This window comes from Labrus bergylta, chromosome 7 (genome assembly GCF_963930695.1).
Source record: "Labrus bergylta chromosome 7, fLabBer1.1, whole genome shotgun sequence".
Classification (NCBI taxonomy): Eukaryota; Metazoa; Chordata; class Actinopteri; order Labriformes; family Labridae; genus Labrus; species Labrus bergylta.
The window spans coordinates 30396303-30412887 of record NC_089201.1 but is presented as its reverse complement, the minus strand read 5'-3'; the positions used below and the strand labels follow the sequence as shown (position 1 = coordinate 30412887).

Genomic DNA, 16585 nt, shown 5'->3' with positions numbered 1-16585 from the left:
TAAACATGGATGATATTATCCTAAGTCTCTGACTAGACTCTTCTCCTCTGTCGCCCCCCGGTGGTGGAATGAACTTCCAAACTCCATGTGATCTGCAGAGTCCCTCTGCACCTTTAAGAAAAAGCTAAAGACCCAGCTCTTTCATGAATACCTACTAACTTAATGATGATGGTCTCCATATTATTGATGATGATGATGGTAATGACGATGGTTTCTGTTTGATAACGACGACTTATAAGATGGTTTCTATACTGATTAGAGCTCTCAAGAACTGCCCTCAATGTTGTGCTTTGCCTCTGGTCACTTCCTGTCAGCACCTGTGTGTCCAATCAGACTCAAAGCTGATCGTTTGCTCTTACTCACATTGTTTCCTTTTTTCTAGATCCTTGCTTGTGTTGTTCTTACTCTCTGATGTACGTCGCTTTGGATAAAAGAGTCTGATAAGTGAATTGTAGAATTGTATTAGGAAGTGTTCCTAGCCTAAATCTGACTCATCCAGAATGTCATGATAGGAAAAGTGACCGTTCCAGATTTATTGACTGTATACATTTTCTGACTCTGTCAACCGATAACTAAAGAAGATGTCTCAGACACAATGAAATTCTTACCAGACACTTAACCAATATTTCACTTATTCTGAAAATAAGCTCTTCCTATATACCGATAAGTCAAAAAGGAGTGGATTGTAAATTGCTGAAAACACTGCAGCTGCCAAAAAAAGAGAGAGGGGTGGTCTTTCAATGTGGAACTTTACATTTAACAACTGGGCATATCACAGGCGTATAGTGTCAGAGTGGCTGAAACTCATTGATGTGTGTTGTCAATGTGATGTAGAAATGTTCATGTCCGGTCCCATGCAGTCTTAAAACGTGTATTTTTACCCTGGTGCTGTTTGGATTTTTTTTTTTTTTTTGTCGTTTTCTTTTGATCCCATATGGTCTGTAATTTACTTATCAAGTCTAAAGTTCAATAGAATATATACTTTTTTAAATACAGAGATTTTGGTCAAGGTCAGACCAGCTGCAGGTGTATCAGATGTTACTTATCATTGATAATAACGTCCCTTGTTTGACTAGATGTGATGCATCACCAGTGAAGTGAACCTGTACAGTACAAGGCCGATTCCACAGTAAGCCCCTGTGCTGGAAACTGATAAAGTGCCCAGCCATTACCCGTGTGTCCATCTCTTCCACCCCTGTCCCTTATAGGTCAATGCTATACCAGCGGACAAGGGGCTTAGGGGATACAATATGCTGCAGGGTCAGGGGTCACACGGTGCTTTGAGGGAGAGGCTAAGTGAATAAATGGGAAAAATCAGCGGAAAGTGAAAATGACACAAACAAAAAAGGGAGCGACTTCAGTAGATGTAATATAGGTTTTGGAATGAGGTGGACAAAATGGAAGATGTAATATTAGATATTGTCTATTTTCTGCTCCTTCTCCCCCCCCCCCTTCCCCTGGTCTGTGTCGGTGTGTAACTGACTCTCTCTCTGGTCCTCTGGCCCTCTTTGAAGGGGTTAAAGCCAATGTTGGTTGTATAGGAGGAGAGGGGAAGGTGAGCATGTATGTCAGAGAGGCAGAGAAAGGAGAGAGAGGGGGCTGCTGGGAAAAAATATGAGAAAAACTGTTTATGCTGTTTGTGGTTTTACATTGGTATATGCTTCTGTGTTTACATGTGGAAAGTAGTGTGATTACTTATTTTTGGGGTTTTTTCACACTACTGAGAAGGCAGCTTAAAGTGTGAGTCCAAAACAAAATGAGCTAAGGGAAATTTTGAAGTGTATCGTATCATTGTTTATTTTATCCTGACAGGTAAAAGAATGCGATTAATCCCAATTTAAAAAATGAAGGCAATCATTTCAGACCTTAACTAATCGCGATTAACTACTTAAAGGGATACTTCACCCGTTGAAACATGAATCTGTACTGACATTGGGTCATATATGTAGAAATGTGAAATACATTTTGAAGTTGGAGCCTTCTTGACCGAGAAAAGACAGAAAGTGTCTTTTTGGCTCATGTGGATGAAAGACACCAAATCCCAGAATGCACAGCACCGCAGGCCACTCCCACTAAGGTCAGGTTTACAGACATATTTACTTCAACACATAAGGCCGTTTACACAACCCTGGCGGCCCCGGAAGCCCCGGAGGCCCCGGAGGCCCCGGAGGCCCCGGAGGCCCCGGCGGCAGCAGCCAAAACACAAGACCGGCCTGTCAGCAGCAGCCGTCTCGCCGCTATATTTAAATTTGTTCTCCATTATCAGTTTTCTCCATTAGAGCCTGTTAGCATAGCTTCCAAGCAATATGGCGGACGTCAAGTTTCGATTCTGGGAGTGAGTTCCCACCCACTGATCTGTGATTGGTCTGTAGCTTCAGTGGACGAAAATATGAGGAACTAAATTGGAATTTTTGTGCGTTTCTCCCTGAGTCAGCTTCTACAAAAAAGTTACAATTATATATAAAATAGAATAGCATTATAAAAAAAAAAGTACAAAAGAAAAGTACAAATTAAATAAATAAATAAGTAAGTTGTAAATCACACACGTTTCGCTCATTCCAATAGCAACCTCACCTTTTTTTTTTTTTTAAACAATTAAAACATGCATGAACTCTCAGTTTTTTCTGTATCGGCAAGTCGTGCATCAATCACACGAGGTCAATACTCCCTTCATGACATGCTGGGCTCTCGCCCTCTCACTTTTCCTGACAACGTTTTAATCCTTGTGTGACCCAAAGAGTGTCATGCATCCCCCCCTCCCGTCCTCTCATGCATGTCAGCGATACATAACAGAACTCATGTAATAGTGCTGTGGGTTTGATCTGCTAGAATAACTCTGCGTATGTTCTCCTTGTCTCAGGTCGCTCTGCCCGAGCTCCAATCAATCACTCTGCTTTGCCGTCTGACTGACTGAAGCCAGGATCAATGTCGCACACACACACACACACACACACACACATATTCACTGACTCTGAGACACATGACTCAAGGCTAGGGCTCACAGATCACTGCAAGACATCATGCCTGTCTCCTGTATGTCAGGAAACAACAGAAGCCTATGGAGTGCGGTTGCTGAGTTTGAAAACAATGTCAGCTGGAGGAAGAGAGAAAGAAAAGGGGCTGAGTCAGGGCGGGGGGGTATGACAGAACGGAGCAGATACTTGATCAAAGTAAATTTTAGCAGAGCAGTCCATCCATCATGTTGATGATACGTTTAATTCATAGTGACAGCGTGTGTGTGTGTGTGTGTGTGTGGGGGTAGGGGGGGGGGTGGGGGGGAATTAGGTTCAGTGAGAGTGAGGCTGTCGAGTTTGGCAATATGCATCATGTCAGTTTGTGATGAAAACTAACCAATGTAGCAGCAGCTGGTGGATGAGTGGAGCTTAGTAGTTGTTGAATGAGAAAGGGTAGTTTAGACTTTTTCAATAGGACTTAAATACTGGATACTGGGAACACTGGGTGAACATCAATGGCACCAATGGTAGTTAGAAACAAGGTACCAAGGAGAGAAGCAGCAAAGAATGTGAAGGAGAAGACTTAAGTATGGATGTGAAGAACTAAATGTAAGAAATACATCCAACATATTTATCAGACTAACACAGACAATACACTGTTCTGAGGAACACTTCTTACAAAGTTTTGGTACACTAGATCAGCGGTTCCTAAAGTGGGGGTCGCCAGCCACCAAGAGGGGGGTCGTGAGATGCCTTCCATAAAAAATTAAAAGTCATTTAAAAGTGCATAAGTATATATTTTTACCCATTTTTGTTAATATACAAAAAGTAGTCCAATGTCATAAAGACAGAATAATTAAGTGAAATTAATGTGTACATTTTTTATAGTTTTTAGGCTGTTTTATTATTTTGTGTTACAAGTTTTTGGATAGGTTTATTAGTGTGTGCGTGGCTGTTAACTAACTAACCACTAACTAACCACCTTAAAGAACAGTGGGGGGTCCCCAGTTTCTGTCACCCTTATTTTGGGGGTCACGACCTGAAAAGTTTTGGAACCCCTGCACTAGATTACAAACAATATTATGCAATTATTAATTTAAAATCAAGTATGAAGCTTGTTTTTATTGATCATACTTCTTGTATACTTTTTGTTTAGTACAGTCTCTTGTTTATCCGTTTTAGGTTTAATGATTTAGAAGGCCAATCTAGGCTCAAACTGTTTCAGTGTGTGACAGGGGGTTTGCAGTCTACATGTCGACCCCTGATGTAAAACATAAACATTAAAGAAACCAATAATTATAAATAGGGTCCACCTGTACCTGTGGGACTCTGATGACACCACGACAACACGGGCAGGAGCCGAGCGACGCAGCACGTCCTGCAGGCTCTGGACGAGCAGGAAGTGACCGAGGTGACAGATCTGGAAGGTGGACTCCAGGCCGTCCTCTGTCAGGGCCCATGGCTGAGTGCACACGGCTGCGTTACACACCAGAACGTGCAGAGGCCTATGAAGGAAGAAATTAAACCTTTTTATTCCTATTGATTTATTAAAATTAATAAACGAGCAGCTGTTTTAAAAAAAAGGGGGGGGTTAAACTAATTTACTAGGCTGAAAAAGATGAAACAAGAGACAGAGAAAAGTAGTAGAAAACAGGATGTGTTGAGAAGATAGATAGATAGATAGATAGATAGATAGATAGATAGATAGATAGATAGATAGATAGATAGATAGATAGATAGATAGATACTTTATTGATCCAGAGGGAAATTCAAAGCATCCAGTAGCAGGTTACAAAGACATGACATGAAACATTTGTTACAAATTAACCACAAAACCGACCCCCCCCTCACATACATATATATTAACCTGAATAAAAGATTTAAAGAATCCCCCTAGATGAATCAAACTTTTATAGCAATGTTTAAAAAGAATAAAATCATCAAAAAACAGACAATATAACAGTCAGTGCAAACATTAAAGGTGCGATTTAAATTTAAATAATTGAGGTTATCATTGTCCGACTAGAGGCTGACTCTCGGGACAGCTGTGCAGATGGGAGATGGAAAAAGGAAGATTTAGTCTAAGCGAAGGCAGACAAAGGAAACAGGGTGTCTGATTCCAGAGAGAGGTCGACTTTAGAGGTCTGAACAGACACAGCTTCAGTGACGCTGATATGATACAGTGAAGCTCCCCCGTGGCTCAACAGGTACTGTAGATATCGAATACGGCTGGCTTGAATCCAAGAGCAACAACACATTGAAAAGTAATCTCACCCCCCCCCCCCCCCCTTTCAACACACAAGGGTGCTAGAAATAATGGCTGTTGATACCAGCTCTGTGTAACTACACTGAGTAACCAAAACATCCGCTCAGAGAGGCAACCCTATCACACACTCACAGAAAAAAACACAGACATGCACTGCATTTGACTTCAGGTGGGCGAGAGAGCAACACAGCAATCCCTGCTCACGTTGCACCTGAGCAGGGATTGCTGGGATGGCTGGGATTGGTCAGGGCAGTGAGAGATCCTTGTCGGTGACAGCGTCGCTCCAGCGAGCTCGAAACCCCACAGTAACACAGCCGAACAATCCAAACACACCCCACCAATTTTTAATTTCTTCCATTAGAATTAATTATGAGGCCGAAGGCAATTTGTGTACCCTGTGTTTAAGACTTGCCTACTGGATTAATTAAAAACTGGATGCTGGAAAATTAATGTGTGAATTGTTATGCCTCGCCATAATGAGCCATCCCATGCTATTACATAGGAGTGTACTGTACGATCAACCTTCAGGCCTCCGAACACACAAGGTTCATTAAAGAGCACAAACCTAGTCACAAGTCAACCTGAAGAACGCCGACCTCAGCACTTTACCAACAAAGCACACAGAAGCAGGGAAGATATTTAAATGTTGCCCAGGAAACAGTAAAGGGAAGGTTAGTCTAACTTAATGGCATGTGTAGATAAATCACTTTTTTGACATGAAAACAACATGATGGAGGTGGAACAAACAGTGATGTCAGCTTCTGCTATTAATTTTCTCCAAAAGCAGATTAATGCTGGTTGTTTTTTGGCTCATTGTTTCCCTGAGTGTGAAGAACAGGAACTATTTTATATTCAAGGAAAAACAGGCCAGGAGCTGCACAAGGTCTGAACTCATGACCTTATTTTTTATCCTTTCTGTGTCAATATAATCTTTTAACTGATCATAGTTACAGCTACACCTCTGAAGATTTGGTTTTAGCTCAGTAGCTCAGTCTGTAGGGACTTGGGTTGGGAATCGGAGGGTCACCGATATTGGTCTAGTAGCTGGAGAGGTGCCAGTCCACTTCCCTGAGCACTGCCGAGGTGCCCTTGAGCAAGGCACCAAACCCCAAAAACTGCTGTGGAGCCCTCGCTGTGTGCAGCCCCCCCACTCTGACACCTCTCCATTAGTGCATGTCCACAGGATCCTGTTTGTGCATGTTTGTGTAGCATGTTCATTAAACAGAGTGTAAAAACTGAATTTCCCCTCGCAGGATTAATAATAATAATTATCATAAATAACTGGCTCTTTTTAACATTAACAGGAAAAAGCAAAAAAAAAAAAAAAAAAAAACCTGAGTTTGTCACTCAAAGTGTAACATCATTTTGTGTTGAAAAACTCCAATAAACAACTTTGCTCTGGCCAGTCGAGCGATTTCCCCCTACGCCGCCACGATGGGCCTCTGGTGAGTCTGCTTGTAATGTAAAAGGCCTGTTAATCCAACTGCCCACCAGTTAGTCCCTCTCTCATAAGCGCAGGTCTAATGAATGTCTTTAATAGGCCTATCGCCGTGTAGCACAGTCCCTCTCTCCACATTAAGACCTCACACAACACTGTGAGCACTGTGCAATCTCAGCGCTGGTCAAACGAGGGTGTTAACTACCAAACAGGGACACATCGCTTTATATATTTACTTTAAATAACCCCCCTGGGGATGACCCCTGACCTCCGCGATAATGGGGGCAGCAGGAAGAGATTGCCTGTGTGAGCTGGGCTGGACTACTTGTCGTTAACATCGCACGTTATTGGCAACATGAAAACTGGTAACTGGCAACACACATGTGGATATGTGTGCAGTACCCGGGGAGATTCATATTTCAACCATTCACTGTATATAAATATGGACAACACGTCTCCATCTCCTTCGTATACACAAAAGTGATGCCAAAATCCCCTAGTGACATGTTTTTCTGGTGATGTAGTTTGAGGCCAGGAGGGTTCTGGAAGGTGGAACTGACGCTCTTCTGCCGTTTCCTCGGAACAGTCTACTCACTCAGCAAAATCAAAAAACACTTCGGACACTACTCGCTCACTCGCCGGCCGCTGACAGTGACGTCATTGTTGTTGCGCAACGGCCGAGGATCAACAACAACGGTAAATAACTGCATGAATTTCCGTGATAACTCATATTATACTGAGTGTATTTTCATGAAACATTTACAAACAATAAATACTTATATTTACATAATGAGACATATTTTCGACCCAAAACTAAATAAGTTATGCTCACAGACTCTGGTTTCTCTCATTAGGACAAACTAACATCACTAAAGTTGACGATCTTTTAATCTTTATTAAAACCGATCATAGATTTCAGTAAATGCTCTGAATATGAACTTTATTGACTTTCTGTGTTCATGCTGGTCGCTCCTCTCGTCCGTTTGAGAGCAGCCGAGTCAAACGCTACTCTCAGCTCGTAAAAATCTTTTGAACCGCAATGCATGATGGTATATATTGCTCGCATAGTGACCATCGCTCATACACTCCTTTTCAAAATGCATTGTGGGATACATCGAGTGGACTATACAGGGTATGACCATGCTCACTCAGAATTCGGACAGTACTACAAAATGGCATGTGAGTGATTTCGGACACAGCCAGAGTCTTGTGTCGGTTTGGAGCGGACACTTAAAGTTTTGGAAAGTTTAATGACTCTTGTTTTATTGTTTGTTACATTTTCCTGTGCCTTTCTTCCTCTACTCCACTAATCAGGTTGAGAACCCGTCAAGGAGCTGACTGTCAACAGAGCTGTTGATCATTACTTTAAAACCGCTCTTTTCACATAAAACCACTCTGAACATTTGGAAATAAATCAGCTGTATCATAACATAACTATAACGACAGAATCTGGGGTTTTTTAACCTGATTGTTTCAAACATATCAGTGCCATTAACATGGAGATTCAAATATTTTGGCCTTACCCTCAGGTGGCTGTTGCTCCGTCCATCTAAATAAAACTACATAATAACTGTGATTAAAACTCACAAACCAGAAGTGCTAAAAATGTAAAAATGTGCAGAGAAGCCAAAACAAATCTGACAGTGTCACGGCCCCCCCCATGACGCTAAGAATGAACGACTAACATGACCTGGCTTTCCATGTATCTTTACATTAACATCCTATTCGACATACTATTATTGAAATTAAAATAAATGCAGTTAAAAATAAAATTACAGGTGGAAACAAATTGCACGTGTTAATTACCGACTGTTCAGCAGAAAATTGTGTCAGCGGGCATTCTGTCAAGCGCCATCCTCCATCACTTACACCGCGATGAAATTGCACAGCATTCAACAATATCAATATCCAGGTAATTTCATTCCAAAGGACAGGCAATTAAAACGGAATCGGGGTCAATGGAACACAAAGCAGCGTGAAAGCCACTGACTAAAGCACTTAAAAGCAAGGGAGTGAGAAACGAGAGAAGGAAAAGAAAAAGACTCTGATTACATTTCACCTGTCAATGACACGCTGCAGGAGCATTACTGTGCCAGTGTGTGTGTACAGGAGTGTGTGTCTGTTTGTCTCTGTGTGTTTACAAAACTGTGTGTGTGTGTGTCTCCCCTACATGTATGCACATATGTGTGTGTTATGCCTGAAGACATACGTGCAGTAATAGAGCGGTGGTAGACTCAGACAGCTGCCCAGTGCCATTCACAGCTCAGAGCTCCCAGCCTCCACTCTGCTCTGTTCGCCTTCTGATGAGAATTAATGTACTCTGACGTCCCCTGGGACTCCCCCCTCTACACCCCCCCACCTCAAACAGCACAGCTAATGAAGAAATACAACCTTGCCAAAATACTTAGGTAGCGAGAGAGCGAGAGAGAGAGACTGAAAGACAACATGAGACGGATAAACAAAACAGAAAAAAACAAAACAAGGAGAGGAATTCTGGGGGACAAAAGAGTTAAAGAGAGGCGAGCATACTTGATTGAGGGGGGGGGGGGGGTCATTTGGAAGAAATAGGAGGAAACTATAGGACAGATAGGGAGTGGGAGAAAAGCCACCAGGAGGAGGTCTGGCTGTGACCCAGGACACGCGTCCTGGATGGCCATACCCTGCCCCAGGGCTGCTACGGGCTATGACTGCCCTGCCTCTCCCCAAGGGGCTCCCCTGACACCAACACACACACACACACACACACACACAGTAACACACACACTCTTCTCCACCTAGGGACCTCGGGGTGGATGAGCAGTATAGATGACAGAATACATGACCCCAAAAATAGCAACTGTGCGACCGAACACGGGACCAAAAGACGCATGCGGTAAAAGCTGACCGTCCACAAAATATAAGTCCCATAAAGTCCGCTGTTCTGTTCTGACCAATGTCAGACAAATGGACACACACACACACACACACACACACACACACACACACACACACGCTGCTGGAGCCTCGTCCATATGGTGTCCATCAGTATCAATTTGGACATCCTCGGGGTGTGGTGTTTTTTTCTTCATTGCTCTTGACTTATTTATATCTTTATGGGGTTTCTGTTTTCTTACTCTGGCTTTCTGTGCCTTTAGTGGAGAGGCAGGACGGTGGATAGGTTTGAAAATTAAGGGAGAGAGAGAGAGTAGGGAATGACATGCGGGAAAAGAGCCACAGGCTGGATTCGAACCTGGGCCGCCCGCTTGGAGGAACACTTGTCTTTTAGGTCCAAACAAATGCAAAGGTTATTTCTGAAGGCTTTTACTTGTTTCTTTTTTTATCATTCTTACTTTTAAAAAGATATTTAAAGAATATTAGAAATGATGTCAAAAGGAAGAGGAAGTCCACCGTTCTAAAATGATATATTGGTTTTATACTTACAGTGTCCTGGCCTTGAAGGACTCTGCAAACTCCCTGACACTGCGCAGAGAGGCCAGGTCGCACATCATGGCTTCTACTCTCGCTTTGTGCTGGAGAGGAAAAAAAAGAAACACAAAAGCAGAGTAACAGGGTCAATGACAATTTCTGTGATATTCTTAAACCACTGCCATTATCATCACTTTCATTACTTTCAGAAAAAAAGGAGTTATCACAAAGTCCTGTGTCAAATTATTTAAAAAAATGTTTATACAAAAAAAGCAAAGTTAGAAAGATGAAAGGCATCTATAGCAGTTCATTTAAGGACAGGGTCACTGTTTGATTGCTTTTCCTTTATTCTTTTTTCATATATTGAATCGTTTCTCCATCTGCAAACTGACAAACCAAAACATAATATATACTCTATATATATAATATATGTGATTTTTCACACTTAAATATAATATAAATCAAGTATCTCCTCTGAAAATAACTCTGTGAGTCATGACTGTCTACAATGGGTGTAACACCCGAGTCCCACTGTCTGTGATGTTTTCAGAGTTTTCAGAGTCCTATCTTCACTTTGTTTACATCGCCGGGACGGCCGGCTGACTCCTCCCCTCGTGTATAAAAGTTGTTTAATTGAGGGACTAGAGAAAAGAAGAATAACATACTGTACTCACTGCTTAACTGTGTTTCTAGATCACGCTCATTTCAGGTAAATTTACATGCAGTGTGAAGATACCAGCATAATAAAGATCGCTAGCATTAGCATGCTAACACAACAATGCAGCGCGAGTTGTTTTGGTTTCATGCTGGTGCTCAAGGGCGACATCTGCTGGATCAAAAAATTGCATATAAAGCCTTTAAGACTGTAAATGATCGATATAAAAGTTTGTGCTGGTTGAAGTTGTGTGAAAGCGTCACAGTCCTTCAGACTTTGTGAGAACTCCAGTAGCTTTTTCAGTGATTTTTTTGCCATCGTGTTGAAGTGTATGCGTATGTGTGGCTCTACCGCCATATGTTGGGAGACAGGGTGAGGATAGCAGAGGAGAAGGGGAAAGATAAATGACTTAAGAAGTGAATGCATAGCTGCATTTGCACACTGAGGAAGACAGGCTTAATATTCATCATCCTCCCCATCACACTGTAGCTTTTCTTGCTGCGGGGCAGAGACCAGGTGTTTTTATTCTGTCTCTGTTAAAGACATTTAAACTCTCTCCCCAATTTTATTTGGAGAGGAATCTCAACAGAAAAAAAAAACTGGTTCAATCTCCCTAGATGAGCTCACTCTGGACCTTGCTGTACGAGCGCGTGCAGCGTGAACCAAGGCGGAGCGCATGTTTCGTTCAAGCTAACGCTCCATTAGACTCATCCCTCATGCTGTAAAGGGAGAAGGAGTGAGGTATTGCTCCCAGGACTCCCTCCTGCCAGGCTCTTGGTTTCAGCAGCACCAGGTATTCCCGATGCTACCCGCTCCCCTCTCCTGCTCTCCCTGAGGAACGCTGTCAGCTCACATTACAACCCCGGAAGAGCGTTGTTCAGCGTTACGCTCCCCGTGCACCGCCACCGCCACCGCCACCCTGTCAACCTTTTTTCCACTGATCTGATCTCCAGTCTGTGATTGTCATACGGGAGCGTCTGTCTCTGTGGAGCCAAGTGTACATGACAGTCACAGCATGCAGGATGCTCCATGGAGCAGCGAGCACAAAGACAACAAGAAAGGGTTAAGAGCGCCTTCCGATGGAAATGTGATTCTTCAGGCATTTTACAGACACCTTAACTGCCCCGGGGCGTATTTATACACACACACACACACACATCCACATCCACACACAACAAATTCAATGTTGTGACTCAAGGGTAAAAGCACGCTATCAGGCCATTATCTATGCCTGAATTATTCTCTCGATGCTACTCTATACCATTATATGGATGCTATTACAAAGCATTAAAGGGCTGATTATGGCTATTATAGATATGATTATAGGGTATCTGCTTATATGATCTGCACACAGCAGTAATCACAGGTGAGAGGAGACAACTGTCTCATTTAATGACTTGTATGTAAATGGTTCACACTCCCGTTCACTTAAAACACAGTTTACACGCACAGAAGTAAAAAAAGATGAGCAATACGATGAAGAGAACTTTAACGCTTTAAGAAGTCGTTTTTTTTTCTGAAATGGGAGAATTGAATCCAACAGCGAGACAAATGACACATTACTTCCAAACAAGGTCAGAGCAGGAAGCCGTGTGGTAATTAACAGGTTAGTTAAAAAGGGCCTCGTCAACAGGGTGAGCCTCCAAGTGTGTATGACCAGCAGAGAAGATGAGAGCAGGTGTCAGCTTGATGAACACATATCCCCTTCTCCAGAGACGGGGGGGGGGGTGGGGAGGAAGGGGAGACCAGAGGGAGGATAGAAGGGGGGGGTCACTGGAGCAAATCCAGCAGGGAGAAGGTGAGCAGCCGTCCTGCCCGCCCGCCCGCCCGCCTACCTCCCCTCCCCCCCCACCCTGCAGATTGAAGTCTTGCGAAGAAAATAAAGTTTATTGCCTGGAAAGAGGGGGGAAAAAGCATGTAAAAAGCATTAAAGCGATGGAGGTGAACAATTAGACAGATGGCCAGGTTTTGGAAGGAGAAGAGGGGAGAGAAAAAAGAAAAGGGTGGAAAAAGGAGAGGAAGAATGCGCGGACGCAATCGTTCAGGGTTTTTTATGAGGACCCTGACAACTCCTGGTCTCTTCAAGGGCGAAGGAAAAAAGTGAGAGGCAGCGAAGCCTCTCTCTGGTTAACTCTGGAGTAATCGCTGAGTGTGCAACGCCACTGAGCTCGGCTCGGGGGGGGGGGGGGGGGGGGGGGGGGTGACAGAGCTTTACTGTGCCCCCCAGCTACACACAACCTATCGCTTCCGGCTAAATGAAAAAAGGGGCTAATTGGGACTGAAACTGAAAATGTAAATAAGCTTGAGATGTAAACATTTCTGCAACATTTTGTTATTCACTCTCATGACTGCTTATCCAAGGTCAGCATGACATTAGCATGGAGCATCAGATGCTTCTGATCCTGGAGTCACCTCTCCACCGCCCTTCAGCCTTCAACCCAATAATAATAAAAAAATAATAATAATAGCTTTATATATATATATATATATATATATATATATAATATATATATATATTATAGCACCTTTAAGTCTTTATATGTGATTTTTCACACTTAAATGTATAAATCAAGTTTATCCTCTGAAAATAACTCTGTGAGTCATGGACTGTCTACAATGGGTGTAACACCCGAGTCCCACTGTCTGTGATGTTTTCAGAGTTTTCAGAGTCCTATCTTCACTTTTGTTTACATCGCCTGGACAGCCGGCTGACTCCTCCCCTCGTGTATAAAAGTTGTTTAATTGAGGGACTAGAGAAAAGAAGAATAACATACTGTACTCACTGCTTAACTGTGTTTCTAGATCACGCTCATTTCAGGTAAATTTACATGCAGTGTGAAGATACCAGCATAATAAAGATCACTAGCATTAGCATGCTAACACAACAATGCAGCGCCAGTTGTTTTGGTTTCATGCTGGTGCTCAAGGGCGACATCTGCTGGATCAAAAAAATCACATATAAAGCCTTTAAAAACAAATGTTAACAAAGTGATGTGACAGACAGAGCAAATACAGAAACACGACAACAGAACAAAGATCAACAGAGTAAAAATGCATGGGGGGCATTAACAGGAATAAGAGGCAGTTCAATGCAATGCAGGAAAATTAGTTTAAAATCAACCAGGAGAGAACAAAATAAAAATTGAGGAGAGTGGACAACATAGGACAGACACTGACATTTGGGACTTCACAAGGGGGGGAGAGAAAAAACCCTAACCCTAAACTTCTTCTTTGCCGATGTGACTGAAGGAGGAGGAATCGGCCTCTGCAGAAAGTTTTTACAATCCCAGTATTCTCCACGTGTTGGGGGAATGACGTGTCGCCACTGCTGATGAGAAAGCTGGCGTCAGAGGGGGGGGGGGGGGGGGGAGAGAGAAGGAGCTGTAATACAATTATAACAGGGGGCCATCCAATCCAATAAAATGAAGAGGTATTAGAGCCGGGGAGCCCCCATCCTGTTCAATAAGACCACTCTACTAACTCTTAAAAACACACACACACACACACACACACACACACACACACACACACACACACACACACACACACACACACACACACACACAACACACACACACACACACACACACACACCACACACACACACACACACACACACACACACACACACACACACACACAAACCGCTGACCCCTTTAAATAGCATAGCAGCCACCCCTAATGGACGCAAGCAAGTGAACCGCCAAATAATACACTGTCTTAATGCACTAGACTCAATCTCACCCCCCCCCCCCCCCCCCTCCTTTTCCCACTCACACTTTAACCCCTGTTTTCATCTTTTCCCCCTCACTCCCCTTAAAGATCAACAAAGCAGAGACAACACTTAAGAAATCAAAAAGTACCGTCCATATATATACACAGCACTTACCCTGCAGACCCTGCAGGGCACCATGCCATCAGCTGCTACTAGCACCTCCTCAACCCTCCTCCTCCTCCTCTTCCTCCTCAACCCTCCTCCTCTTCCTTCTCAACCCTCCTCCTCTTCCTCTTCCCCTCCTCCTCTTCCTCCTCAACCCTCCTCCTCCTCCTCTTCCTCCTCCTCTTCCTCCTCCCCCCTCCTCCTCCTCCCCTCTTCTTCCTCCTCCCCTCCCACCTTCCCCTTCCCCTCCCCCTCCTCCTCCTCCTCCCCTTCCTCCTCCTCCCCTCCTCCTCCTCCCCTCTTCTTCCTCCTCCCCTCCCACCTTCCCCTTCCCCCTCCCCCCTCCTCCTCCTCCTCCTCTTCCTCCTCCCCCCTCCTCCTCCTCCCCTCTTCTTCCTCCTCCCCTCCCACCCTTCCCCTTCCCCCTCCTCTTCCCCTCCTCCTCCTCCTCCACCCTCCTCTTTCTCCTCAACCCTCCTCCTCTTCCTCCTCCTCCTCCCCTCTTCCTCCTCCCCCTCCCACCTTCCCCTTCCCCCTCCCCCTCCTCCTCCTCCTCCTCCTCCCCTTCCTCCTCCTCCCCTCCCACCCTTCCCCTTCCTCCTCCTCTTCCCCTCCTCCTCCTCCTCCACCCTCCTCTTTCTCCTCAACCCTCCTCCTCTTCCTCCTCCTTCTCCCCTCTTCCTCCTCCCATCCTCCTCCTCCTCCTCCCCTCCTCCTCCTCCCCTCTTCCTCCTCCCCTCCCACCCTTCCCCCTTCCCCCTCCTCCTCCTCCTCCTCCTGTAACTATCAAGTTGATTATATTTTGTATCTTTTAAAGTTGATCAGAACAGAAATGAAGTTCTGTGTTTAAGTGGTATGGAGAGAAGACAGAAGAGGGCGGGGTTACTTTCATTTGAGGAGTTTCTGTGTCTCCTCCTTTAAACACAACTGACGATGAAGCTGCAGTATAACACGACATGTGTGTGTTTTTAAATCGCAAAAGGTAAGGCGCGAGAGGTAAAGGTGTTGTAATGACGGTGAAAGTGAACGAGCATGAGAAGACACCATGTGAAAAGGGCACCTTATAAAAGCAATTAGAGAAATGACTTTGAGCCCCTCTGTAGATTAGAACGGGCCTCGGAGGGAGGACCACAGACCAACTCACATCTCTGTGACCTTGTCTGCAACACACCATACACTAAATTGGTCATCAGCTTTTAAGTGTGTATTTTATCAGAGATGTATATTTTTAGTGAAAAGTGAAAAGAGAAAAGGGAAGGAGGGGGAGGGGGGGAGGGGGGGATGGGATGGAAGGTGCTGCTCGTACATCATCCTGTCACAATTATGACGTTTGTTCATAAATACCAACCAATTTCCTCCTCCACCTGGATGAGTCACATGCGCCTGAGCTTATGTATGCGCTGTACAATAACAAAGAAATATAGATACACACACACACACACACACACACACACACACACACACACACACACACACACACACAGAGGCGGGAACACCTGGCTGTGTGCTCTACCACAGGTCTGAGAGTTGACCTCCACACGCAGACAGAACACACACTCAGGAAGCACGCCTCACACATAAATGAATGCGCACACATTAGAAAACACAAACACACACACACACACACACACACACACACACACACACACACACACACACACACACACACACACACACACACACACACACACACACACACACACACACACACACACACACACACACACACACACACACCACACACACACACACACACACAAACAAACGTGCACGCACACACACATCCACTCACCCACTGACACGCACACAAGCTGCAATTAATAGGGAGGCAGGGTCTCTGGTGAGGAAGAGAAAGTGCCTGTTCAGCACATACAGGGCAGAATATGCAATTTCCTCCAGTTAAGTCTGTATTAAATTGATTTCTTCTTTCTGGTTTTTCCCTCCTAATGAAAGCTGGATCATCTACAGGTTTTTTTTCTCTTTCCTG

The 16585-nt window shown here is 44.2% G+C and overlaps 1 protein-coding gene across 1 annotated transcript in view; it reads right to left on the bottom strand.

The window, feature by feature from the left end:
• wwox (WW domain containing oxidoreductase) overlaps window positions 1–16585 on the bottom strand; it is a 142461-nt gene that overhangs the window by 97494 nt on the left and 28382 nt on the right. Inside the window, exons 6-7 of the mRNA XM_065957381.1 lie at window positions 10079–10167; window positions 4274–4459 (exon numbers count right to left, since the gene is read on the bottom strand). Coding sequence (XP_065813453.1) covers window positions 4274–4459; window positions 10079–10167 — 275 coding nt within the window. The remainder of the gene's footprint in view (window positions 1–4273; window positions 4460–10078; window positions 10168–16585) is intronic.